The 26,997-nt window shown below is 57.2% G+C and overlaps 1 protein-coding gene across 1 annotated transcript; it reads left to right on the plus strand.

Moving 5' to 3' along the window:
• Positions 1–9,921: 9,921 nt before the first annotated feature.
• On the plus strand, positions 9,922–24,214 carry LOC140193214 (uncharacterized; the record flags this gene model as incomplete). Its single annotated transcript, XM_072250609.1, has 5 exons — positions 9,922–9,960; positions 12,594–12,776; positions 16,528–16,608; positions 17,174–17,331; positions 24,037–24,214. Coding segments are annotated over exons 1-5 (624 nt in total), but the record flags the coding sequence as incomplete, so codon positions are not given.
• Positions 24,215–26,997: the final 2,783 nt, after the last annotated feature.

Consider the following 26,997-nt stretch of genomic DNA (forward strand, 5'->3'; position numbering starts at 1 on the left):
GTGTGAGGGGGGAGATGGGTTTGTATGTGTGTGTGTGAGGGGGAGATGGGTGTGTGTGTGTGTGTGTGTGAGGGGGGAGATGGGTGTGTGTGAGAGGGGGAGATGGGTGTGTGTGTGAGGGGGGGAGATGGGTTTGTGTGTGTGAGGGGGGGAGATGGGTGTGTGTGTGTGAGGGGGAGATGGGTTTGTGTGTGTGAGGGAGGGAGATGGTTTGTGTGTGTGAGGGGGGGAGATGGTGTGTGTGTGTGAGGGGGGGAGATGGGTGTGTGTGTGTGAGGGGGGAGATGGGTTTGTGTGTGTGAGGGGGAGATGGGTGTGTGTGTGTGAGGGGGAGATGGTTTGTGTGTGTGTGAGGGGGAGATGGGTTTGTGTGTGTGAGAGGGGGAGATGGGTGTGTGTGTGTGAGGGGGAGATGGGTTGTGTGTGAGGGGGGAGATGGGTGTGTGTGTGTGAGGGGGAGATGGGTGTGTGTGTGTGAGGGGGAGATGGGTGTGTGTGTGTGTGAGGGGGAGATGGTTTTGTGTGTGTGAGGGAGGGGGAGATGGGTTTGTGTGTGTGAGGGAGGGAGATGGGTTTGTGTGTGTGAGGGGGGGAGATGAGTGTGTGTGTGTGAGGGGGAGATGGGTGTGTGTGTGAGGGAGGGAGATGGGTTTGTGTGTGTGAGGGGGGGAGATGGGTTTGTGTGTGTGAGGGGGGAGATGGGTTGTATGTGTGTGTGAGAGGGGGAGATGGGTGTGTGTGTGAGGGGGGAGATGGGTTTGTGTGTGTGAGGGGGGGAGATGGGTGTGTGTGTGTGAGGGGGAGATGGGTTTGTGTGTGTGAGGGGGGGAGATGGGTGTGTGTGTGTGAGGGGGAGATGGGTTTGTGTGTGTGAGGGAGGGAGATGGGTTTGTGTGTGTGAGGGGGGAGATGAGTGTGTGTGTGTGAGGGGGAGATGGGTGTGTGTGTGTGAGGGGGAGATGGGTTTGTGTGTGTGAGGGAGGGGGAGATGGGTTTGTGTGTGTGAGGGGGGAGATGGGTGTGTGTGTGTGAGGGGGGGAGATGAGTGTGTGTGTGTGAGGGGGAGATGGGTGTGTGTGTGTGAGGGGGAGATGGGTTTGTGTGTGTGAGGGGGAGATGGGTGTGTGTGTGTGTGAGGGGGAGATGGGTTTGTGTGTGTGAGGGAGGGAGATGGGTTTGTGTGTGTGAGGGGGGGAGATGGGTTTGTGTGTGTGAGGGGGGAGATGGGTTTGTATGTGTGTGTGTGAGGGGGAGATGGGTTGTGTGTGTGAGGGGGAGATGGGTGTGTGTGTGAGGGGGGGAGATGGGTTTGTGTGTGTGAGGGGGGGAGATGGTTTGTGTGTGTGAGGGGGAGATGGGTGTGTGTGTGAGAGGGGGAGATGGGTGTGTGTGTGTGAGGGGGGAGATGGGTTTGTGTGTGTGAGGGGGGAGATGGGGTGTGTGTGAGAGGGGGAGATGGGTGTGTGTGTGAGGGGGGGAGATGGGTTTGTGTGTGTGAGGGGGGGAGATGGGTGTGTGTGTGTGAGGGGGAGATGGGTTTGTGTGTGTGAGGGGGGGGAGATGGGTTTGTGTGTGTGAGGGGGAGATGGGTTTGTGTGTGTGAGGGAGGGGGAGATGGGTTGTGTGTGTGTGTGAGGGGGAGATGGGGTGTGTGTGTGTGAGGGGGGAGATGGGTATGTGTGAGGGAGGGGGGAGATGGTTTTGTGTGTGTGAGAGAGGGGGAGATGGGTGTGTGTGTGTGTGTGTGTGAGGGGGAGATGGGTTTGTGTGTGTGTGTGAGGGGGAGATGGGTGTGTGTGTGTGAGGGGGGAGATGGGTATGTGTGAGGGAGGGGGAGATGGTTTTGTGTGTGTGAGGGGGGGAGATAGGTGTGTGTGTGTGTGAGGGGGGGAGATGGGTGTGTGTGTGTGTGAGGGGGAGATGGTTTTGTGTGTGTGAGGGGGAGATGGGTTCGTGTGTGTGTGAGGGGGGGAGATGGGTTTGTGTGTGTGAGGGGGGAGATGGGTTTGTGTGTGTGAGGGGGGGAGATGGGTTTGTGTGTGTGAGGGGGAGATGGGTGTGTGTGTGAGGGGGAGATGGGTTCGTGTGTGTGTGAGGGGGGGAGATGGGTTTGTGTGTGTGAGGGGGGAGATGGGTTTGTGTGTGTGAGGGGGGGAGATGGGTTTGTGTGTGTGAGGGGGAGATGGGTGTGTGTGTGAGGGGGAGATGGGTTTGTGTGAGAGAGGGGGAGATGGTTTTGTGTGTGTGAGGGGGAGATGGGTGTGTGTGAGGGGGGGAGATGGGTGTGTGTGTGAGAGAGGGGGAGATAGGTTTGTGTGTGTGTGAGAGAGGGGGAGATGGGTGTGTGTGTGTGTGAGGGGAGATGGGTTTGTGTGTGTGTGAGGGGGGAGATGGGTGTGTGTGTGTGAGGGGGAGATGGGTGTGTGTGTGAGGGGGAGATGGGTTTGTGTGTGTGTGTGAGGGGGAGATGGGTGTGTGTGTGTGAGGGGGAGATGGGTGTGTGTGTGTGAGGGGGAGATGGGTTTGTGTGTGTGAGGGGGAGATGGGTGTGTGTGTGTGTGAGGGGGAGATGGGTGTGTGTGTGTGAGGGGGAGATGGGTGTGTGTGTGTGAGGGGGAGATGGGTTTGTGTGTGTGTGAGGGGGAGATGGGTGTGTGTGTGTGAGGGGGAGATGGGTGTGTGTGTGTGAGGGGGAGATGGGTTTGTGTGTGTGTGTGAGGGGGAGATGGGTGTGTGTGTGTGAGGGGGAGATGGGTGTGTGTGTGTGTGAGGGGGAGATGGGTGTGTGTGTGTCAGGGGGAGATGGGTTTTTGTGTGTGTGAGGGGGAGATGGGTTTATGTGTTTGAGCGGGGGAGATGGGTGTGTGTGAGAGGGGGAGATGGGTGTGTGTGTGAGGGGACGATGGGTGTGAGGGGGGGAGATGGGTTCGTGTGTGTGTGAGGGGGAGATGGGTGTGTGTGTGTGAGGGGGGAGATGGGTTTTTGTGTGTGTGAGGGGGAGATGGGTTTGTGTGTGTGAGGGGGAGATGGGTGTGTGTGTGAGGGGGGGGAGATGGGTGTGTGTGAGAGGGGGAGATGGGTTTATGTGTTTGAGAGGGGGAGATGGGTGTGTGTGAGAGGGGAAGATGGGTGTGTGTGTGAGGGGACGATGGGTGTGAGGGGGGGAGATGGGTTCGTGTGTGTGTGAGGGGGAGATGGGTGTGTGTGTGTGAGGGGGGAGATGGGTTTGTGTGTGTGTGAGGGGGAGATGGGTTTGTGTGTGTGAGGGGGAGATGGGTTTATGTGTTTGAGCGGGGGAGATGGGTGTGTGTGTGAGGGGGAGATGGGTGTGTGTGTGTGAGGGGGGAGATGGGTTTGTGTGTGTGTGTGTGAGGGGGAGATGGGTGTGTGTGTGTGAGGGGGAGATGGGTTTGTGTGTGTGTGAGGGGGAGATGGGTTTGTGTGTGTGAGGGGGAGATGGGTTTATGTGTTTGAGCGGGGGAGATGGGTGTGTGTGAGAGGGGGAGATGGGTGTGTGTGTGAGGGGACGATGGGTGTGAGGGGGGGAGATGGGTTCGTGTGTGTGTGAGGGGGAGATGGGTGTGTGTGTGTGAGGGGGAGATGGGTGTGTGTGTGAGAGGGGGAGATGGGTGTGTGTGTGTGAGAGGGGGAGATGGTTTTGTGTGTGTGAGGGGGGAGATGGGTGTGTGTGAGAGGGGGAGATGGGTGTGTGTGAGGGGGGAGATGGGTGTGTGTGAGGGGGGGAGATGGGTGTGTGTGTCAGGGGGAGATGGGTTTATGTGTTTGAGAGGGGGAGATGGGTGTGAGAGAGGGGGAGATGGGTGTGTGTGTGTGTGAGGGGGAGATGGGTGTGAGAGAGGGGGAGATGGGTGTGTGTGTGAGGGGGAGATGGGTTTATGTGTTTGAGAGGGGGAGATGGGTGTGTGTGTGTGAGGGGGAGATGGGTGTGAGAGAGGGGGAGATGGGTGTGTGTGTGAGAGAGGGGGAGATGGGTGTGTGTGTGAGGGGGAGATGGGTGTGTGTGTGAGGGGGAGATGGGTTTATGTGTTTGAGAGGGGGAGATGGGTGTGTGTGTGTGAGGGGGAGATGGGTGTGAGAGAGGGGGAGATGGGTGTGTGTGTGAGAGAGGGGGAGATGGGTGTGTGTGTGAGGGGGAGATGGGTGTGTGTGAGGGGGAGATGGGTTTATGTGTTTGAGAGGGGGAGATGGGTGTGTGTGTGTGAGGGGGAGTTGGGTGTGAGAGAGGGGGAGATGGGTGTGTGTGTGTGAGGGGGAGATGGGTGTGTGTGAGGGGGAGATGGGTGTGAGAGAGGGGGAGATGGGTGTGTGTGTGTGAGGGGGAGATGGGTGTGTGTGTGAGGGGGAGATGGGTGTGAGAGAGGGGGAGATGGGTGTGTGTGTGTGAGGGGGAGATGGGTGTGTGAGAGAGGGGGAGATGGATATGTGAGAGAGGGGGAGATGGGTGTGTGTGAGAGGGGGAGATGGGTGTGTGTGAGGGGAGATGGGTGTGAGAGAGGGGGAGATGGGTGTGTGTGTGTGAGGGGGAGATGGGTGTGTGTGTGAGGGGGAGATGGGTGTGAGAGAGGGGGAGATGGGTGTGTGTGTGTGAGGGGGAGATGGGTGTGTGAGAGAGGGGGAGATGGATATGTGAGAGAGGGGGAGATGGGTGTGTGTGAGAGGGGGAGATGGGTGTGTGTGTGTTAGGGGGAGATGGGTGTGAGAGAGGGGGAGATGGGTGTGTGTGTGAGAGAGGGGGAGATGGGTGTGTGTGTGAGAGAGGGGGAGATGGGTGTGTGTGTGAGGGGGAGATGGGTGTGTGTGAGGGGGAGATGGGTGTGAGAGAGGGGTAGATGGGTGTGAGAGAGGGGGAGATGGGTGTGTGTGTGAGAGAGGGGGAGATGGGTATGTGAGAGAGGGGGAGATGGGTGTGTGTGAGAGGGGGAGATGGGTGTGTGTGTGTGAGGGGGAGATGGGTGTGAGAGAGGGGGACTTGGGTGTGTGTGTGTGAGGGGGAGATGGGTGTGAGAGAGGGGGAGATGGGTGTGTGTGAGGGGGAGATGGGTGTGTGTGAGGGGGAGATGGGTGTGTGTGTGAGGGGGAGATGGGTGTGTGTGTCAGGGGGAGATGGGTGTGAGAGAGGGGGACTTGGGTGTGTGTGTGTGAGGGGGAGATGGGTGTGAGAGAGGGGGAGATGGGTGTGTGTGAGGGGGAGATGGGTGTGTGTGTGAGGGGGAGATGGGTGTGTGAGAGAGGGGGAGATGGGTGTGTGTGTGAGGGGGAGATGGGTGTGTGTGAGGGGGAGATGGGTGTGAGAGAGGGGGAGATGGGTGTGTGTGTGTGTGAGGGGGAGATGGGTGTGAGAGAGGGGGAGATGGGTGTGTGAGAGAGGGGGAGATGGGTGTGTGAGAGGGGGAGATGGGTGTGTGTGTGAGGGGGAGATGGGTGAGTATGTGAGAGAGAGAGGGAGATGGATGTGTGTGTGATGGGGGGAGATGGGGAGATGCCGTGTATGGGAGAGAGAGGTGAGTGTTGTGTGAGGGAGGTGTTGGGAGGAGATGGTGTGGGGGGGGGGGTCCGATGGTGACAGAGTTGTGTAGCCTCATCTGGGACAGTTCGATGTGCAGAGGGACAGGAGTTGTGTGGCGAAGAGAGTGTGATTTTGTGTGAGGGATTTGTTGAGGGATAGCGATGGTGTGAGGGGGGCTGGGAGGCTGTGTGTCTGGTCGGTGTGGGGGTTGTGTAGCGGTGGGGGTGGGAGAGAGAGGTTTCGGTGTGCAACACAAAGGAGAGAACGCCCAGTTTGTTTTGGGATGACGGTTGTTGAGGAGGGGGCAGGGTACTGGGAGTTTGGAGTTGAGTGTCTGGAGTCATGTGAAGAGGAGTTCGGATTATTACTGCTGATGTAGGTGTCTGTGGAGAGGGAGGGATGTGGAGGGAGAATGGTTGGGGGAAGAGGGAGGGATATAGGGGAGAGAGAGATGAGGGATGAGAGAGAGAGAGAGATGAGGGGGAGGGAGAGATGTTGGGAGAGTGGGAGAGATGTGGAGGTGAGGGAGAGATGTGGAGGGAGAGGGAGAGATGTGGGGGTGAGGGAGAGATGAGGGGGGCGAGGGAGAGATGTGGGGGGAGAGATGTTGGGAGAGTGGGAGAGATGTGGAGGTGAGGGAGAGATGTGGGGGAGAGGGAGAGATGTGGGGGAGAGGAAGAGATGAGGGGGGTGAGGGAGAGATGAGGGGGGCGAGGGAGAGATGTGGGGGGAGAGGTGTGGGGGTGAGGGAGAGATGAAGGGGAGACGGAGAGATGTGGGGGCAAGGGAGAGATGATGGGGAGAAGGGAGAGATGGTGGGGGCGAGGGAGAGATGATGGGGGCGAGGGAGAAATGAGGGGGAGAGGGAGAGATGAAGGGGAGAGGGAGAGATGTGGGGGGCAAGGGAGAGATGATGGGGAGAGGGAGAGATGTGGGGGCGAGGGAGAGATGATGGGGGCAAGGGAGAAATGATGGGGGTGAGGGAGAGATGTGGGGGGAGAGGTGTGGGGGCGAGGGAGAGGTGTGGAGGTGAGGGAGAGATGTAGGGGGCGAGGGAGAGATGAAGGGGAGAGGATGAAGGGGTGAGGGAGAGATGAAGGGGTGAGGGAGAGATGAGGGGGTGAGGGAGAGATGAGGGGGCGAGGGAGAGATGGGGCGAGGAAGAGATGTGGGGGAGAGGGAGAGATGTGGGGGGAGAGATGAAGGGGAGAGGGAGAGATGTGGGGGGCAATGGAGAGATGTGGGGGCAAGGGAGAGATGATGGGGAGAGGGAGAGATGATGGGGGCGAGGGAGAAATGATGGGGGCGAGGGAGAGATGAGGGGAGAGGGAGAGATGTGGGGGAGAGGGAGAGATGTGGGGGAGAGATGAAGGGGAGAGGGAGAGATGTGGGGGAGAGATGAAGGGGCGAGGGAGAGATGTGGGGGACGAGGGAGAGATGAGGGGGTGAGGGAGAGATAAGGGAGAGAGAGATGTGGGGGGAGAGAGATGAAGGGAAGAGGGAGATGTGGGGGCGAGGGAGAGATGTGGGGGCGAGGGAGAGATGAGGGGGGCGAGGGAGAGGTGTGGGGGCGAGGGAGAGGTGTGGAGGTGAGGGAGAGATGTAGGGGGCGAGGGAGAGATGAGGGAGAGATGAAGGGGAGAGGGAGAGATGAAGGGGAGAGGGAGAGATGAGGGGGTGAGGGAGAGATGAGGGGGCGAGGGAGAGATGGGGCAAGGAAGAGATGTGGGGGAGAGGGAGAGATGTGGGGGGAGAGATGAAGGGGAGAGGGAGAGATGTGGGGGGCAATGGAGAGATGTGGGGGCAAGGGAGAGATGATGGGGAGAGGGAGAGATGGTGGGGGCGAGGGAGAGATGATGGGGGCGAGGGAGAGATGAGAGGGAGAGGGAGAGATGAAGGGGAGAGGGAGAGATGTGGGGGCGAGGGAGAGATGTGGGGGGCGAGGGAGAGATGTGGGGGGCGAGGGAGAGATGTGGGGGGTGAGGGAGAGATAAGGGAGAGAGAGATGTGGGGGGAGAGAGATGAAGGGAAGAGGGAGAGATGGGGCGAGGGAGAGATGAGGGGAGAGGGAGAGATGTGGGGGGCGAGGTGTGGGGGCGAGGGAGAGGTGTGGGGGTGAGGGAGAGATGTAGGGGGTGAGGGAGAGATGTGGGGGTGAGGAAGAGATGTGGGGGAGAGGGAGAGATGTGGGGGAGAGATGAAGGGGCGAGGGAGAGATGAGGGGGGTGAGGGAGAGATGAGGGGGGGGGAGAGATGAAGGGGAGAGGGAGAGATGTGGGGGGCAATGGAGAGATGGGGCAAGGGAGAGATGATGGGGGCGAGGGAGAGATGATGGGGGCAAGGAGAGATGAGGGGGAGAGGGAGAGATGTGGGGAGGCGAGGGAGAGATGTGGGGGAGAGATAGAGATGTGGGGGGAGAGATGAAGAGGCGGGGGAGAGATGAGGGGGTGAGGGAGAGATGAGGGGGAGAGAGAGATGTGGGGGGAGAGAGATGAAGAGGGAGAGATGTGGGGGCGAGGGAGAGATGTGGGGTGAGAGATGAAGGGGAGAGGGAGAGATGTGGGGGGGCGAGGTAGAGATGTGGGGGTGAGGAAGAGATGATGGGGCAAGGGAGAGATGTGGGGGGCGATGGAGAGATGGGGGAGAGAGATGAAGGGAAGAGGGAGAGATGTGGGGGTGAGGGAGAGATGATGGGGCGTGGGAGAGATGATGGGGCGAGGGAGAGATGTTGAAGGGGTGAGTGGAGAGTCGAGGTGCGGGGTTTGTGTGGAGAGAGACAAGTGGGTAGGGATGGGGGAGAGGTGTGGGAGGTGTGTGGGGGGGAGGAGAGGTTTGTGTGTGACCAGAGGGAGGGAGAGCAGGACGAGGCCGAGGAGTGTCGTGTCCGTGTGAGTCAGATCCTCGGCGACAGAGGGTGGGCGTGGGAGAAGGGCGGTGTTGGTTTCCAAGGTGACCGAGCTGGACGGAGGGGAAGGGTAAGAGAACAGGCCGCGCGGATTGCAGGTGAAATCAAGTTGAAGAGAGGGCGTGGAGAGAGAGAGAGACAGACAAGCAGGGAGGGGTGAGGATGCGGTCAGATGAGAAGTGGAGGGTTGTGTGTGTGTGTGTGTGTGTATAGAGAGAGAACGAGAGGGGGGGAAGGAAGGAGAGGAAAGGAGCTGGCTTTTCATCCCCTGGTAATGTGACTCCAGCGTGCCCGGTGGACCAGGAAGCCCCTCGAGGGCAAACCTATGTATTCCACCCGCCCCCCAACCTCGCCCATTGCCCCATTGCATTTATAGGGGGCTTTCCTGGCTGCAATGCATGCTGGGACAGCTGGCCCTCCATTGCCCCCTGCTCCTCCCGGTCGGTCACTTGGGCCTGCTTCCTTGGGCAGGGGGGCAGACAGGGGCCACAGGGCCTCAGCATGTGGGTGGAGCTCCCACGGTGTCCCCCTCCCTGCGGCTTCCCGCCGCCGAACTCATCCCGGGCAAGCGGAGAGGAGGTGTTGTGGCGGGGAGTCTGGGGGTAGGGGGGGTGGTCGCTCCATCTCCGGCTCGGCTGAAGTTGGGGTGGGGGGTGGATTTTCAGCACACAGGGTAGGGCAGCAGCCATAACCCTGCGACGGCTTGTACAGACTGGTGTGCATTTGATCCCGGCCAAGGCTCCTGCCTGTCGGGGCTTGCCTGCCCCACCGTAGTGGTGGGAAAAGGCGCCTTCTGCTTCCTGCCCTCACTCTCTTCCTCCTCCGCTCCCTCCTACCCCTCTCACTTCCCTTGGGCTCCACTACGCCATCCCCCTCCTCTCGCGCTCTGCGGGGTGGTGGGGAGGGGGAGCCAGGGAAGATTGAGGCCCCGGGGGACGGGAGGGAGATTGGAGACAGTCAGGGGATGAAGGGGTGGGCGGGGAGAGAGAGACAGAGAGAGAGTGAATGGGAGAGGAGTAGGTAGTGGGAAAGATTACCAGGGGAGGGGAGGGAGTTTGGTGACAGTAAAGGTTGGGGGGGGGGGGAGAAGAGAGACATAGTGAGAAGGGGAGGGGCAGATGGAGGGAGAGCGAGTGGGGCGATAGGGAGGGGGTAATTAGGAGTGGGGGCAGAAGAAGGGGGTAGGAGTTGGAGATGGGAGGGGAGTGTACGAGGGGTAGGGGGCCAGAGCCTGTCCTGCCCACCGTGACACGGTGAGATTTGCCCCTCCTTCCGGGAGGCCTTGGGTTCAGTCTCTGATTCCCCCCCCCGATACCTGCCTGTCCCCCTTCCCCACTTGTCCCCCTTCCCTCTTCATCTCACTGCCCCCCCTCCCCACCCCCGACACGACTGACCCACCCGCCTACCCCTCGGTGTGACCCGGGGCAGCCCCAGATCGAGGGGAACGTGTGAACTCCACGCAGGCCGACGTTCTGCTTGGCCCCACCCTGCGTCTCAGGGGGGGATGCGAGAGAGGGAAGGAGACCGGGTGAGGTGGGGGGAGTGTGAGGTATTCCTCTCTAGGGGGGCCCCAGTGAGATTCGAACCCGTGGCTCTCCGCTCACGAGACCCACCCGCGCCCCCCCCCACCCCATCAGACTGCCCTCGGGGACGAGGGGCGGGCCTCTGTGCGAGGAGACTCAGCAGGAGGGGGGAGAGAGGAAGAGGGGAAAGGGAGGAGGGGAAGGAAGATTACGAGGGGGTGTGTGAAGCAAGCGGTAGAGGAGTGGGGGGGAGAGTAATTGGGGGAGTGAGGATGGAGAGGGGTGGGGGAGATGCACAGAGAGGGTGAGAGCAGGGCGGGGAGAGAGGGGGGGTCTGCAGGAGGAGAGGGGAGGCAGGGAGTGATTGGGGAATGGGGGCCAGGAAGCGAGAGGGGGAGATGGAGAGAGAGACGGGGAGAGGAGGGGGAAGGGAAGAAGAGGGGGAGAGAGGGAGGGAGGAGGAGCGAGGGGGGTGAGGAGCGAAAGTGAGAGGGACGGATGGAGGGAGAGAGAGTCCCTCTGCATTTCCCCTCCCTCAGTGTGTGCCTCAGAACCCCTCCTCCCTGCTGACCCCCCCCCCCCCATTCCCAGATTCAGAGAGGGGGGTGTGGGGGTGCAGTGGTGAACAGATCCCGTCCCCCCCCTCCCAGCCAGGGTGGGGCGAAGGCTGCTCTTGCAGACTCTGCCTGCAGCCCGGACAGAGCGGGGGCTGTGTTCCAACTCGGGTCTAATCGCATGATCCATCTCATCCAGCAAGGTGATGAGATCAGGGCATTCCTGAAATTCCTCCCCGACTCCAACCCGTCTCCTCTCTGTTCCGGCTCTCTCTCCCCTCTCTCCTGCCCTTCCTCCCCTCCCGCGACGCTTCACTCCTGTAGGAGGCTGGGCGTGGCTTTGTGGTGGGTTTTGAGAGACTGTCAACTCTCTCCGCACAACCACAGCTTGGGGAGATCGTCAGACGTCCCAGTCACGGGCCCCTGTCCTCGCTGTTACACACACCCCCACTACCGCGGGGACCCATTCCCCGACAGTCCCTCCCTCCCTGTCCCCGTCACCCCCCTCCCTCCCTATCCCCGTCACCCCCTCCCTGACAGTCCCTCCTTCCCTGTCCCCGTCACCCCCTCCCTGACAGTCCCTCCCTCCCTGTCCCCGTCACCCCCTCCCTGACCGTCCCTCCCTGTCCCCGTCACCCCCCTCCCTCCCTATCCCCGTCACCCCCTCCCTGACAGTCCCTTCCCTTCCTGTCCCCATCACCCCCCTCCTTCCCTGTCCCCGTCACCCCTCCCTGACAGTCCCTCCCTCCCTGTCCCCGTCACCCCCTCCCTCCCTATCCCCGTCACTCCCTCCCTGACAGTCCCTCCCTCCCTGTCCCCATCACCCCCTCCCTCCCTGTTCCCGTCACCCCCTCCCTGACAGTCCCTCCCTCCCTGTCCCCGTCACCCCTCCCTCCCTATCCCCGTCACCCCCTCCCTGACAGTCCCTCCTTCCCTGTCCCCGTCACCCCCTCCCTGACAGTCCCTCCCTCCCTGTCCCCGTCACCCCCTCCCTGACCGTCCCTCCCTGTCCCCGTCACCCCCCTCCCTCCCTATCCCCGTCACCCCCCTCCCTGACAGTCCCTCCCTTCCTGTCCCCATCACCCCCTCCTTCCCTGTCCCCGTCACCCCCTCCCTGACAGTCCCTCCCTCCCTGTCCCCGTCACCCCCCTCCCTCCCTATCCCCGTCACTCCCTCCCTGACAGTCCCTCCCTCCCTGTCCCCATCACCCCCTCCCTCCCTGTTCCCGTCACCCCCTCCCTGACAGTCCCTCCCTCCCTGTCCCCGTCACCCCTCCCTCACTGTACCTGTCACCCCTCCCTGACAGTCCCTCCCTCCCTGTCCCCGTCACCCCCTCCCTCACTGTACCTGTCACCCCTCCCTGACAGTCCCTCCCTCCCTGTCCCCGTCACCCCTCCCTCACTGTACCTGTCTCCCCTCCCTGACAGTCCCTCCCTCCCTGTCCCAGTCACCCCTCCCTCACTGTACCTGTCTCCCCTCCCTGACAGTCCCTCCCTCCCTGTCCCCGTCACCCCCTCCCGGTCTCCGTCACCCCCTCCCTCCCTGTCCCAGTCACCCCCTCCCTGACAGTCCCTCCCTTCCTGTCCCCGTCACCCCCTTCCTCCCCTACACCCCTCCCTGACAGTCCCTCCCTCCCTGTCCCTGTCACCCTCTCCCTCCCTGTCCCCGTCACCCTCTCCCTCCCCTACACCCCTCCCCCACTCTGTCACCCTCTCCTTCCCCTACACCCATCTCCGTCACTGTCACCCCCTCTCCCCTACACCCCTCCCCGTCTCCGTCACCCCCTCGCTCCCCTACACCCCTCCCCGTCTCCATCACCCCCTCTCTCCCCTACACCCTCCCCGTCTCCGTCACCCCCTCTCTCCCCTACACCCCACCCTCCCCTACACCCCTCCTCCTCTCTGTCACCCCCTCCCTCCCCTACACCCCTCCCCGTCTCCATCGCCCCTCTCTCCCGTGTCTCAGTCATCCCGTCTCTCCCCGTCTCCCTGTCTGCCCTCTGTGTGTGCTGGGTTTGCTGGCTGGGAATTGTTCTGCTCCTGCATCTCGGACCCGGGATCACCCAGTCTCTTCCCCTCCCTCAGGGCCCCCCTCCCACCACCATGGAGGGCCCGGCCGTTGAGTCTGCGGCCGACATCCTGGCCTGCGTCCGGGAGCAGGAGGTGCAGTTCGAGAGGCTGACGCAGGCCCTGGAGAAGGAGAGGAGGGACACGTCCTTCCACTCAGTACACAGCCCCGAGCACGGGGACCCGAGCTGGAATCGGCAGGTAACCTGCCTCGTTCACCCCCATCTCACCTCCATCACCTGTCGTTCGTCCACCTCCATCTCATTCACTCCATCACCCATCTGCTTCATCCCCAGTGTGGGCACCGAGCGCTCCCAGGACACAGGTCAGACACGGTGTGGAGCTCCCTCTACGTCACCCCCACAGTGTGTCCCCCCCACTTTATCCCCAGTGTGGGCACCGAGCGCTCCCGGGACACGGGTCAGACATGGTGTGGAGCTCCCTCTACATCACCCCCACAGTGTGTCCCCCCTCCCCCCACTTTATCCCCAGTGTGGGCACCGAGCGCTCCCAGGACACGGGTCAGACACAGTGTGGAGCTCCCTCTACATCACCCCCACAGTGTGTCCCCCCACTTTATCCCCAGTGTGGGCACCGAGCGCTCCCGGGACACGGGTCAGACACGGTGTGGAGCTCCCTCTACATCACCCCCACAGTGTGTCCCCCCCCCCCCACTTTATCCCCAGTGTGGGCACCGAGCGCTCCCGGGACACGGGTCAGACACGGTGTGGAGCTCCCTCTACATCACCCCCACAGTGTGTCCCCCCCACTTTATCCCCAGTGTGGGCACCGAGCGCTCCCGGGACACGGGTCAGGCACAGTGTGGAGCTCCCTCTACATCACCCCCACAGTGTGTCCCCCCCCCACTTTATCCCCAATGTGGGCACCGAGCGCTCCCAGGACACGGGTCAGACACGGTGTGGAGCTCCCTCTGCGTCACCCCCACAGTGTGTCCCCCCCCACTTTATCCCCAGTGTGGGTACCGAGCGCTCCCGGGACACGGGTCAGACACGGTGTGGAGCTCCCTCTACGTCACCCCCACAGTGTGTCCCCCCCCCACATTATCCCCAGTGTGGGCACCGAGCGCTCCCGGGACACGGGTCAGACACGGTGTGGAGCTCCCTCTACATCACCCCCACAGTGTGTCCCCCCCACTTTATCCCCAGTGTGGGCACCGAGCGCTCCCAGGACACGGGTCAGACACAGTGTGGAGCTCCCTCTACATCACCCCCACAGTGTGTCCCCCCCACTTTATCCCCAGTGTGGGTATCGAGCGCTCCCGGGACACGGGTCAGACACGGTGTGGATCTCCCTCTACATCACCCCCACAGTGTGTCCCCCACTTTATCCCCAGTGTGGACACCGAGCGCTCGCGGGACACCGGTCAGACACGGTGTGGAGCTCCCTCTATGTCAACCCCCCCCCCCCTCCCCGGATCTCCCAGTGAAGCTGGGTGCTCCCGGTGTCTGCCACAGCCCATCTTGACGTCTGTGTGTGGTGTGGGAGAGGGTGGGGTCTGTGGAACGAGTGGATTGTTGAAAGCTGTTGCAGAAAGACTGTCCTGCACCATCAGGACTGCGTTGAGTTTTGCTTCTGCATCAGGAAATTCTCTGCTGCTTCATTAGCACCTTTCGTCCTGTCACGTCTCCCGTCTTTGTCATTGGCTGTCCGTTCCTTTTTCCGTGTTTCATTCCACCATTTCACTCCACCCCCCGCGGCAGCTGCAAGTTCAGCGTCTTTGTTGGAGAGTGGGGGTGCGGGCGCTGGGGGAGAATGGGAAGTGGGGAGGGGGGTCCCGTTGGGAGTGTGGACGGGAACGGGCGGGGTTCCCCTGGGAGTGACTGTGGAGCCGCGAACTCCGGTGCGGTGAGGCTGTTTCGCTGGTGGAGCTCGTTAATGAGTCACTGTTTGGTAAACTGACCCTTGCCCAGCAGTGGGTTTATCGTGATCTCCCTGCCGCCTTCCGCTGCCGAGCCGGCTGCTATTTGACCACACCTCAGTCAAACAGTCTCGTAAGGATTCCCGTAAAGTCGAGCAGGGCGTTGCACGCGATGAGCCTGCCAAGGTTGAGCTGGCGAATAATCTTGATCAGTTTCAGTCATCGTGGCTCCCTCCCCCGCCCTCTCTCTCTCTCTCTCTCTCTCTCTCTCTCTCCCCCCCTCTCTCCTGTGGCGCTCCCTCCCTGCCGCTCTGCTTCCTCTCTCTCCATCCCCCACACGCCCCCGTCCTCTCTCCGTTTCACCTCTCCTCACCCCCCCCCCAGTGCGTCATCCGTCCCTGCCCCTCCGACCCCAGCGGGGCTCCCTCTGTCCCCCAGCTCCTATCTCCCGGAACTCCCCACCCCACCTCCCCCTTTCTCCGCAGTGCGCTCTCCCCACTGCCCTCCCAAACATAACAACGGGACGAGAATTTCCAGGTGTCCAGATGATTTTAAGAGCATTCATCAGCCTTCACACGCTCAGAGACAGACACTCAGACGCAGACACACACACACTCAGAGTCTGACTCTCTGACTCTCTCTGGCCCTCTGACCCTCTCTGACTCACTCTGACCCTCTCTGACCCACTCTGACTCACTCTGACCCTCTGACGCTGACGCTCTGACTCTCTGACACTGACACCCTCTGACCCGCTCTGACCCTCTCTGGCTCTCTGGCCCTCTGACGCTGACGCTCTGACACTGACCCACTCTGACTCTCTCTGACCCACTCTGACACTGACTCTCTGACACTCTGACACCGACACTCTCTGACACTGACACACTCTGACACTCTCTGATCCTCTGACCTCTGACACTGACACTCTCTGACCCTCTGACACACTCTAACTCTCTCTGATCCTCTGACCCTCTGACACTGACACTCTCTGACCCTCTGACACACTCTGACTCTCTGACACTGACACTCTGACTCTCTGACACTCTGACACTGACACTCTCTGACCCTCTGACACACTCTGACTCTCTGACACTGACCCTCTGACACACTCTGACTCTCTGACACTGACACTCTCTGACCCTCTGACACTGACACTCTCTGACCCACTGACACACTCTGACTCTCTAACACTGACACCCTCTGACACACTCTGACTCTCTGACTCTCTGACACTGACACTCTCTGACCCTCTGACACACTCTGACTCTCTAACACTGACACCCCTCTGACTCTCTGACACTCTGACACTGACACTCTCTGACTCTCTGACACTGACACTCTCTGACCCTCTGACACACTCTGACTCTCTGACACTCTGACACTGACACTCTCTGACCCTCTGACACTCTCTGACTCTCTGACACTGACACTCTCTGACCCTCTGACACACTCTGACTCTCTAACACTGACACCCTCTGACTCTCTGACACTCTGACACTGACACTCTCTGACTCTCTGACACTGACACTCTCTGACCCTCTGACACACTCTGACTCTCTGACAGTCTGACACTGACACTCTCTGACCCTCTGACACTCTCTGACTCTCTGACACTGACACTCTCTGACCTCCTGACCACACTCTGACTCTCTAACACTGACACCCTCTGACTCTCTGACACTCTGACACTGACACTCTCTGACCCTCTGACACACTCTGACTCTCTGACACTGACACTCTCTAACCACCCCCCCCCCCCCCCCCCGACACACAGACACACTCTCCTTCACCATATTAGGGTCAGTTACCAAACAGAATCCCATTTCCCAGGACCTGCAGAGGAGGAAGAGGGTGACAGAGACCGGGTGGTGTTTGGGAGTGAGGGGATGGCAGAGACAGGGAGGGGTGTAGGGGGGGAGGGGTTGATGGAGACAGGGAGGAAGGGGTGCTGGAGACAGGGAGAGGTGTAGGGGGAGGGTGGGGGTTGACGGAGACGGTGAGGGACTGGGTGTTAACGGAGATTGGGGGGGTGCTGGAGCTCTCCCGATGGCTTGCTGACCCTGTCTCACTACACAGATAACTAACGGACCTGTTTATGGCAGTGGTCAGCCCGATCGCTGGCTGGTAACGGACAGCCCGCAACAGAACGGACCCAAGGTGGGTGACAAAGTGCCTTCTCCTGCCCTGTGCTCCTTCCCTCTTCCCTCACTCTTCCCTCCCTCCTCTCACTCTTCCCTTCCTCCCCTTCCCTTCCCCTCCCCTCACTTTCCCTCCTTTTCCCCTCCCTCTTCCCTCCTTTTCCCCTCCCTCTTCCCTCCTTTTCCCCTCCCCTCACTCTTCCCTCCCTTTTCCCTCCCCCCACTCTTCCCTCCCCTCACTCTTCCCTCCTTTTCCCCTCCCCCTCCCCTTCCCTCCCATCTGCCCCTCACCAATCCCTCCCATCTCCCCCTCACCAATCCCTCCCATCTCCCCCTCACCCTTCCCTCCCATCTCCCCCTCACCCTTCCCTTCCCTCCCATCTCCCCCTCACTAATCCCTCCCCTCCCTCTCAGTTTTGCCTCCCTCCCCACCCTTTTGCCCCCTCTCCCCCTCCTCACTCACCCTTTCCTCCTCTCCCTCCCTCGCCCTCCCCTCCCTCACGCCCATGCCGCTCTCCTCCAGGCTTCCTCTCTCGCACCTCCCTGGTGGTGACGGTCTCCCCTCTCTCTGCCCTGGCCCGCAGGACCTTCCCTTCCCCTACAGCCCGCGTGCCAGGATGCTGCAGGACCCCGGACCCTACATCGAGGAGACGGTGACGGGGAGGAGGACCCCGACCCCCCGGCCTCCATCGTCTCCTTGGAGATGGACGAGGACGGGACCACGCGGCGGACCGAGACCAAGGTGAGTGGGCCTGGCAGAGCCGATCCCGGAGGGGGTGGGGGGCCCTGGCCTGGCGCAGTGACGCTGGTCGCTCGGGGCGGCGAGCGATCAAATTGGGAGGTTACGCCCCCCCCCCCCCCCCGGTCCAGGGACGCACTCGGGGGGGGGGGGGGGGAGCTGTGCTCAGCTTGCGTTTCCCTGCCTTTGAGCTGGAGGGGTTGCAGAGGGAGATTTCGGAGGATGTTGGTGTCGAGGGACTGATTTACGGAGAGAGGTCCGGGATGCAGGAGTCAAAACCAGCGGCGTACGTTGTGAAACGTGTTAACTTTACGGCAGCGGTACAATGAAACGTGTGATAAATGAATACAGAGGAAAAGTTGGAGTTACATTAAGTATCTGCTTGTCTATTAAGTGGTTTAAGTCGTGCAAAAAAACCAGAAATAATAAAGTACTGAGGTGCTGTTCGTAGGTTCAATGTCCATTCAGGAATCGGACGGCAGAGGGGAAGTGTTCCTGAATCGCTGAGTGTGTGGCTTCAGGCTTCTGTACCTCCTTCCTGACAGTAACAGTGAGAAAAGGGCACGTCCTGGGTGCTGGGGGTCCTTAGTAATGGATGCTGCCTTTCTGAGACACCGCTCCCTGAAGGTGTCCTGGGTACTTTGTAGGCTGGTGCCCAAGATGGAGCTGACTAGATTTACAACCCTCTGCAGCTTCTTTCGGTCCTGTGCAGTAGCCCCTCCATTCCAGACAGTGAGGCAGCCTGTCAGAATGCTCTCCATGGTATGACTATAGAAGTTTTTGCATGTATTTGTTGACATGCCAAATCTCTTCAAACTCCTAATAAAGTATAGCCGCTGTCTTGCCTTCTTTACAACTACTTCGATAAGTTGGGACCAGGTTAGATCCTCGGAGATCTTGACACCCGGGAACTTGAAGCTGCTCACTCTCTCCACTTCTGATCCCTCTATGAGGATTGGGTATGTGTTCCTTCGTCTTACCCTTCCTGACGTCCACAATCAGTTCTCTCTCTATGAGGATTGGTATGTGTTCCTTAATCTTACCCTTCCTGACGTCCACAATCAGCTCTTCCGTCTCACTGACGTTGAGTACAATAAACCTCATATTAATTTGTAAGTTAGCGTATATTTTATATATTGCACTGTGCTGCTGCCATAAAGCAACGGAATGATTCTGATTGGCGCTGGGAAGGTGCTGTTCACCCCAGGAAGAGTGCAGAGGAGATTGGCAGGGATGCTTGCTGGGGCTCGAGGGACTGAGTCGCGGAGAGGGAGCGAGGTCGGGACTTCGTTCCCTGGATGGTGGGAGGCTGAGGAGCGACTCGGGGGTTGGTCATACTCAGGGTATTTCATCTTCAGACCAACATGTAATTGCATTCGTTACTTCTGTTGGCAAGGAGGGCTATTTCATTGAAATGGAAATTTACCTCTGTCCCTACGTTCGTTTAATGGTTTTCTCAAGTAATGTTATGTCTTAGTTTGGAAAAAATTAGAAGTAGAACTTTTGATCGTCGATTTGATTTTGAAAGAAGATGGGGCTCTTATGGTTTCCTTCCAATCTTACTTTATATAAATGTGAACTGGTGGCTGATGATTTTTCTTCTCTGTATATATATATATAGATGATTGTAAGACGTATTGCTCCGGGAGCTGGTTCCTAATGGATTTGGTTTTTTTTCTCCTTTTTTTTTACTTTTGTCTTTTTTCTTTTTCTTTGTCTTGTAGTTAGTGGTTTTTTTTCTTTCAGTTAGTTGAGGTTCTCTTTTTTTTTGCTGCTTTATAAAAATATATTTTTTTCATTATCATATTCTTTTTTGATAAGTTCTTTTTCAGCTTTATTAAAACGTAGTAAAAAGGTGCAGGAGTAGGCCCTTCGGCCCTTCGAGCCTGCACAGCCATTTATTATGATCATGGCTGATCATCCAACTCAGAACCCCGCCCCAGCCTTCTCTCCATACCCCCTGACCCCCGTAGCCACAAGGGCCATATCTAACTCCCTCTTAAATATAGCCAATGAACTGGCCTCAACTGTTTCCTGTGGCAGAGAATTCCACAGATTCTCCACTGTCTGTGTGAAGAAGTTTTTCCTCATCTCGGTCCGAAAAGGCTTCCCCTTTATCCTCAAACTGTGACCCCTCGTTCAGGACTTCCCCAACATCGGGAACAATCTTCCTGCATCTAGCCTGTCCAATCCCTTTAGGATCTTATACGTTTCAATCAGATCCCCCCTCAATCTTCTAAATTCCAACGAGTATAAGCCTAGTCGATCCAGTCTTTCATCATAAGAAAGTCCTGCCATCCCAGGAATCAATCTGGTGAACCTTCTTTGTACTCCCTCTATGGCAAGGATGTCTTTCCTCAGATTAGGGGACCAAAACTGCACACAATACTCCAGGTGTGGTCTCACCAAGGCCTTGTACAACTGCAGTAGTACCTCCCTGCTCCTGTACTCGAATCCTCTTTGCTGTATCCTCTTAGCTGTATATATATCAATTTGTTAAGTCTTGTACCATTTTAGAAGATGTAGAAGATTATGTATCAATGAAAAAATTTTTTAAGTGAAAATGAAATGAAGCACAAGAATCACACTAGGGTGGGTTGCGAGGCCAAGCCTGTGATATTGAACCAGGGGAGGGGGGCCGTCCATTAGTCAGATAACAACGGGAGGCGAGCTGTGCCTGAGGCTGGTGAAACGTCTTTGCATCTTTGTGGGAGGTGCAGGGCGCCCCCTTCCCCTCCGCTGGCCTGCAAGTCACCCTCAGGCCAGGTTTAGCACCTGCTTAGCCCACCCACCGCCCCGATCAGGGTCACGTGAGGCAATGGGGGGGCGGGTGGTCGTATGAGCAGCCAGTGCAGAGCACGAGTTCTGGTTATGCCGCTGTCGACGCCAGGCAGACAATCTCCGAAGAGTATCAATCGTGGCTTGGGTGGGGCGGGGGGGGGGGGAGTCACCCAACTTGTAAAGACACACTGCCCAGAAGAAGGCAATGGCGAAGCACCTCTGTAGGGAAAAAAAAATTGGCCAAGGACAACCATGGCCGTAGAAAGATCTTGATCGTCCACGTTGTGCGACACGGCACGTAATGGACAAACGAATGGACAGAGACAGTGAAAATGGTTATTACGGTTTACATGGGAGTCTTGATCAGCTGAGGAAGTGGGCCAAAGGATGGCAAATGCAGTTTAATTCTGATGGGTGGCAAATGCAGTTTGATTTCAGTAAGTGGGCTAAGGAATGGCAAATGCAGTTTAATTCTGATGGATGGCAAATGCAGTTTGATTTCAGTAAGTGGGCCAAGGAATGGCAAATGCAGTTTAATTCTGATGGGTGGCAAATGCAGTTTGATTTCAGTAAGTGGGCCAAGGAATGGCAAATGCAGTTTAATTCTGATGGATGGCAAATGCAGTTTGATTTCAGTAAGTGGGCCAAGGAATGACAAATGCAGTTTAATTTTGATAAGTGGGCCAAGTAATGGCAAATGCAGTGTAATTCTGATGGATGGCAAATGCAGTTTGATTTCAGTAAGTGGGCCAAGGAATGGCAAATGCAGTTTAATTTTGATAAGTGGGCCAAGGAATGGCAATTGCAGTTCAATTTCGATAAGTGTTAAGTTGTTGCGTTTTGGAAAGTCAGATTGAGGTAGGACTTTCACGGTGAAGCTGCAGGGCCCTGGGGAGTGTTGTAAAACAGAGGGAGTTTGGGGTACAGGTACACGGTTCCCTTCAAGTGGGGATGCAAGTAGACAGGACGGTAAAAGTTTGGCGTGCTGGCCTTCATCAGTCAGGGCTCTGAGTACCCTCTGCTGCGGAAAGGGGAAGACTGCCTTTATGTCACTAGAGAGATTACTCTGCCTCGGTGATGGAGAATGCTGACAGGTTTCGCACACAGAAAATGCCGGTGAACGCAGCAGGCCAGGCAGCATCCATAGGAAGAGGTACAGTCGACGTTTCGGGCCGGGATCCTGTCCTGGTGAAGGGTCCCGGCCAGAAATGTCGACTGTACATCTTCCTGTAGATGCTGCCTGGCCTGCTGCGTTCACCAGCATTTTTTGTGTGTGTTGCTTGTATTTCCAGCGTCAGCAGATTTCCTCCTGTCTGCTGGCAGGTTTTGTGCGTTTTGGATGTGGACTTGGTCTGTGGATTTTTATTCAGTCTTATGGTGGTGTTTTTTTTTTCCATATTCTGTGTTTTTGCCCGATCTTTCTCCTTTTGTTTTGTGTGCGGGGTGTGGGATTTGCAGGTCGATGTGCCTGCTCTATTTTTGTTTTGTGTGGAGAGGAGGGATTTGGGGACTGACGATCATGCTGTCGTCCTTCTCTTTCCTGGTTTCGTGGCTATCTGGAGAAGAAGAATTTCCGAGTTGTGTACCCTGTGCACTTGGCGATAAATGAGCCTTCGAGCACAAATTACAAGACGTTACAATTGCAAGACGTTAGTGAGGCCGCATCTCGAGCGTTGTGTTCGGATTCAGTTGCCCTGCTGCAGGAAGGCTGGCATCGGACGGGAAAGCCTGCAGAGGGAGATTTACGAGGATGTCGCTGGGGCTGGAGGGACTGAGTTACGGAGGGAGGGAGACTTTATTGGCTGGCATGTAGGAGACTGGGGAGTGACTCCGGGAGTTGGTGTTGGACCCATTGTGGCTATTCTATCAGACGCACCTGCTCGTCAATGAAAGTATCTAAGCAACCAATCAGGTGGCAGCAGCTCGGCGCACGAAAGCACGCCGACACGGTCAAGAGGTTCAGTTGTTGTTCAGACCGAACGTCAGAATGGGGGAGGAAATGTGATCTGACCGTGGGATGTTTGTGGCACCAGAAAGGGCTAGTCGGGTAAACACCACCCCCCACCCCCGGCGGTATAGCGCCGGCGCACAGAAGAGCGCCTCTGAGCACACCAGGCGTCAGAGCTCGAAGGCCGCGGATGTGCGTGCTCTACACCAGAGAACACACGTGAGGGAGGTCCCCCACCCCGTGCAAGAGGCAAAAGCGGCCACTGAGTGCTTGCTGGGGCAGCGTGGAATTGGCGAACTTGGTTTTGGTTGTCGCTGTCCGAGGGGACAACTAAATCCTGCTTGGCATGGCTTTCTGCAGAGAGTTGCTCCTGTCAGTGCTGTGCAAGGGGAAAGCGTAGCAGAATGCATAGTCGACTTTTTTTGTTTAGGCATCAGTTAGTCTCGTGATACCATGGATTTGTGCCTTGGAAAGTTTCCAGGGCGCAGGCCTGGGCAAGGTTGTATGGGAGACCGGCAGTTGCCCATGCTGCAAGTCTCACCTCTCCACGTCACCGTTATTGTCCAATGGAAGGGCATTAGGACCCATACAGCTTGGCACCGGTGTCGTCGCAGAGCAATGTGTGGTTAAGTGCCTTGCTCAAGGACACAAACACGCTGCCTCAGCCAAGGCTCGAACCAGCGACCTTCAGATCACTAGACGAATGCCTTAACCACTTGGCCACGTGCTTTAAAGTAGGCTTTAACGCTTGCCTGTTCTCCGTAGCCGTTTCACGCTTTATTCTGGGTCCTGTTACTGTTCTGCCACCTTCTACCACAGAACTCCGTGTCACGACTTTTTCTTTGAGTCATACTGCCCAGCAACAGGCCCGCCTCATCCCCGTCTAGTCCGTGCCTATCCTATCCTGCCCAGTCCCGCCAACTCGCCCCTGGGCCGTAACCCCCCCCAACCCGCCTGTCTGCGTACATTTCCAAAGGCCTCAAGATGTTGCAGTCGAGCCCACTGTAGTTCCACCCCCTCTGGAGTGAAGAAACTACCCCCCCCCCGCCCCTCGGGTTCTTCTTACCTTTCACCCTTAACCCATGACCTCTCCTTCTGGCCTGGCCCGCCCTCAGTGGAAAAACCCTTCACCCCGCCTGTACCCCGCATAATTTAGCAACCCTCTACCAAATCTCCCCCTCGTTCTCCTGCACCCCAGGGAATCAAGTCCGAGTCTGTTCAACCTTTCCCTCTAGCTCCCCGGGACCCGGCGACGGCCTTGTAAATTTCCCCCCGCGCCTCTTTCAATCTTGTTTGCCTCTTTCCTGGAGGCCAGTGACCAAAACCTGCACTCAGTACTCCGAATCAGGCCTCATCAACATCCTCGACAGCTTCCACCTATCATCCCATCTCCGGTACCCGATACGCTGATTTACGGCCAACGTGCTAAAAGCTTCCTTTACGACCCCTCATCATTTTGTACGCCTGTCAAATTTCCTCTCGATCTTCTTCGTTCCAAGGACTAAAATCCTAACCTACTCAATCTTTCCTTGTAACTGAGGTCCTCCAACAATCCTTGTCAATAATTTCCCACTGGGGACCAATGAAGTATTATTATTATTCAATTTTCTCTACAGTCTTTCAACCTTGTTGACATATTTCCAGTGGATTGGTGACTAAAACTGCAAACGATACTCCAAATTCGGCCTCATCAATATCTTACCCAACTTCAACATCCCCTTTCCTGTACTCAGTACGTTGATTTGTGAAGGCCAATGTGCCTGAGGCTTTCTTTACGACCCTGTCTACCTGTGACACCACTTTCCATGAGTTATGGACCTGTGTTCCCAGATCCCTCTGTTCCACCACACTCCTCAGTGCCCCACCGTTCACTGTGTCTGACCTACCCTGGTTGGTCCTACCAAAGTGCAGCTCCTCGCACTTGTCTGCGTTGAATCCCATCAGCTGTTTTCCCAATCCATGTTTTCCCGCTGGTCCAGGTCCCACTGCAAAGCTTTGATGGCCTTCCTCGCTGTCCGCGACTCCCCCAATCTTGGTGTCACCCGCAAATCTGCCCACCCAGTTCACCGCGTTATCACCCAGATCGTCGATCTAGACGACAAGCAGCAACGGACCCGGCTCCGAACCCTGCAGCTCTCCACTGGTCACAGGCCTCCAGTCAGACAGGCAACTATCTCCCACCTGTCTCTGGCTTCTCCCGCGAAGCCAAACTCTAATACACCTGCCCTTACACTTCCTCCCTTACCACCATTCAGGGCCCCAGACAGTCCTTCCAGGTGAGGCAACACTTCACCTGTGAGTCGGCTGGGGTGATATACTGCGTCCGGTTCTCCCGATGTGGCCTCTTATATATTGGCGAGACCCGACACAGACTGGGAGACCGCTTTGCTGAACACCTACGCTCTGTCCGCCAGAGAAAGCAGGATCTCCCAGTGGCCACGCATTTTAATTCCACATCCCATTCCCATTCTGACATGTCTGTCCACGGCCTCCTCTACTGTAAAGATGAAGCCACACTCAGGTTGGAGGAACAACACCTTATATTCCGTCTGGGTCGCCTCCAAACTGATGGCATTTCCCACCTTGCGCTTGGAGCTGTTCCTGGCCAGCGGGAACAATACTGGTCATCTTTCGGGCCTCCAGCACCCTGCCCGCAGCTGGGGGGGAGGGCGGGGGCTTTTGATTTTAAAGTAACCCACACCGGTCTTCCGCAGGGCCTGAGGGAACACCTCGTCGGGCCCTGGGTAGTTGCCTCGCTGTTCCCCTCGAGGCAGCCAGCGTTTCCTCTTCACGTGACCCATACACAGTCAATGGCCTCAAAACTGCAGACTCCTGAGTGGGTGAAAACGGATGCCAATGGATTGACCCTCACGATTCCTTTTTTTCCTGAGGCGTCATCTGTCCTTTCTCGTACTCCTCAAGCCCCTCGTTTATCTCCCTGCCTACCGTGCTCTGCACTTCCTCCTCCGCACTGAGATCCCCCAAACCCAGGGGTCCCCAAACTTTTCTGCACCACGAACCGGTTTAATATTGACAATACTCTTGCGGACTGGCCGCCCGGGGGTGGGGTGTGTATTCAAGTAGGGTTAAGCTCACCTCAACATGTCTTTTACAGTTTGGGTTGCCAACTTTCTCACTCCCAAATACAGGACACTGGTGTTTACCCCGGGAAAGACTACCATGACCATGAAGCCTTGCACAGGCGTGACGTGCGCATATGTGATGTGCACATGTGCGTACGTGCTGATTTTCCCCCCACAAATCAGTTTTGCTTTAATCTTCCCGACTACACTGTACATACATTATTTCTACCTTATATGGGCTGTGTATTTATCATATCATTCCTGCTTTTACTATATATTAGTGTTATTTTCGGTTTTATGCGCTATGTGGTATGATTTGGTAGGTTATTTTTTGGGTCTGGGAACGCTCAAAAACTTTTCCCATGTAAATTAATGGCAATTGCTTCTTCGCTTCACGCCATTTTGGCACGAAAGGTTTCGTAGGAACGCTCTACCTTAGCAGGGGAAATACGGGACAAGGGCGGTCCCGTATGGGACAAGCCAATTCAGCCCAATATACGGGATGTCCCGGCAAGTACGGGACAGTTGGCAACCCTATGCTCCAGTTCAACAGTGCGTGACAGGGAATGAGGAAAGGTGCGGCTGACTCGTATCGTTTCCTCGCGGCCCGGTAGCACATGCTCTGCGGCCCGGTGGTTGGGGACCGCTGTCCAAACCCACTGGCCGGTCTGTTCGCTCTGACGGGAATGTACAGGACCCTGCGCTCTCTCAACGTCACCTCCAAAGGCCTCCGGCTTGCCAAGCACCCCCTCCCTATCCACGCTGGCCAGATCCCTTCTGATGCCACCAAAACTGGCCTTTCTCCAATTCAGAATCTCACCCCGAGGGCCAGCCCTCTGCTCCTCCAGAAAAGCCTTGAAACTAAGAGCGTTGCGAAAACTATTTTCTGAAAGGGGAGAGAAGTCCAGGAATCTGAGATGCAGAGGGACTCGGGAGCCCTCGTGCAGGACACCCTGAGGGTTAACTTGCAGGTTGAGTTGGTGGTGAGGAAGGCAAATGCCATGTTAGCATTCATTTCAAGAGGTCTAGAATACGAGAGCAGGGATGTGATCCTGAGGCTTTATAAGGCACTGGTGAGGCCTCACCTTGAGTATTGTGAACAGTTTTAGGCTCCTCATCAGAGAAAAGATGTGCTGCCATTGGAGAGGGTCCAGAGGAGGTTGACAAGGATGATTCCAGGAACGAAAGGGTTATCATATGAGGAATGTTTGTTGGTTCTGGGTCTGTACTTGCTGGAGGCTGAGAGGGGAACTCATTGAAATGTAAGAAAAAAACTTAAGAACATAAGGCAGCACACATCGAAGTTGCTGGTGAACGCAGCAGGCCAGGCAGCATCTCTAGGAAGAGGTGCAGTCGACGTTTCAGGCCGAGACCCTTCGTCAGGACTAACTGAAGGAAGAGTTAGTAAGAGATTTGAAAGTGGGAAGGGGAGGGGGAGATCCAAAATAAGAAATATAACATAAGAAATAGGAGCGGGAGTTGGCCATCTGGCCCATTGAGCCTGCCCCCACCATTCAATAAGATCATCCGTAAACTCAGCTCCATCTACCTGCCTTTTCCCCATAACCCTTAATCCCCCTACTATGTAAAAATCTATCTAACTGTATCTTAAATATACTTAGTGAGGAAGCCTCAACTGCTTCCCTGGGCAAAGAATTCCACAGATTCACCACTCTCTGGGAAAAACAGTTTCTCCTCATCTCCATCCTGAATCTTTTCCCCTGAATCTTGAGGCAATGTCCCCTAGTTCTAGTCTCACCTACCAATGGAAACAACTTTCCTACTTCTATCTTATCTATCCCTTTTAAAATTGTGTATGTTTCTATAAGATCCCCTCTCATTCTTCTGAATTCTAGA

Source organism: Mobula birostris, unplaced genomic scaffold (assembly GCF_030028105.1).
Source record: "Mobula birostris isolate sMobBir1 unplaced genomic scaffold, sMobBir1.hap1 scaffold_4454, whole genome shotgun sequence".
Classification (NCBI taxonomy): domain Eukaryota; kingdom Metazoa; phylum Chordata; class Chondrichthyes; order Myliobatiformes; family Myliobatidae; genus Mobula; species Mobula birostris.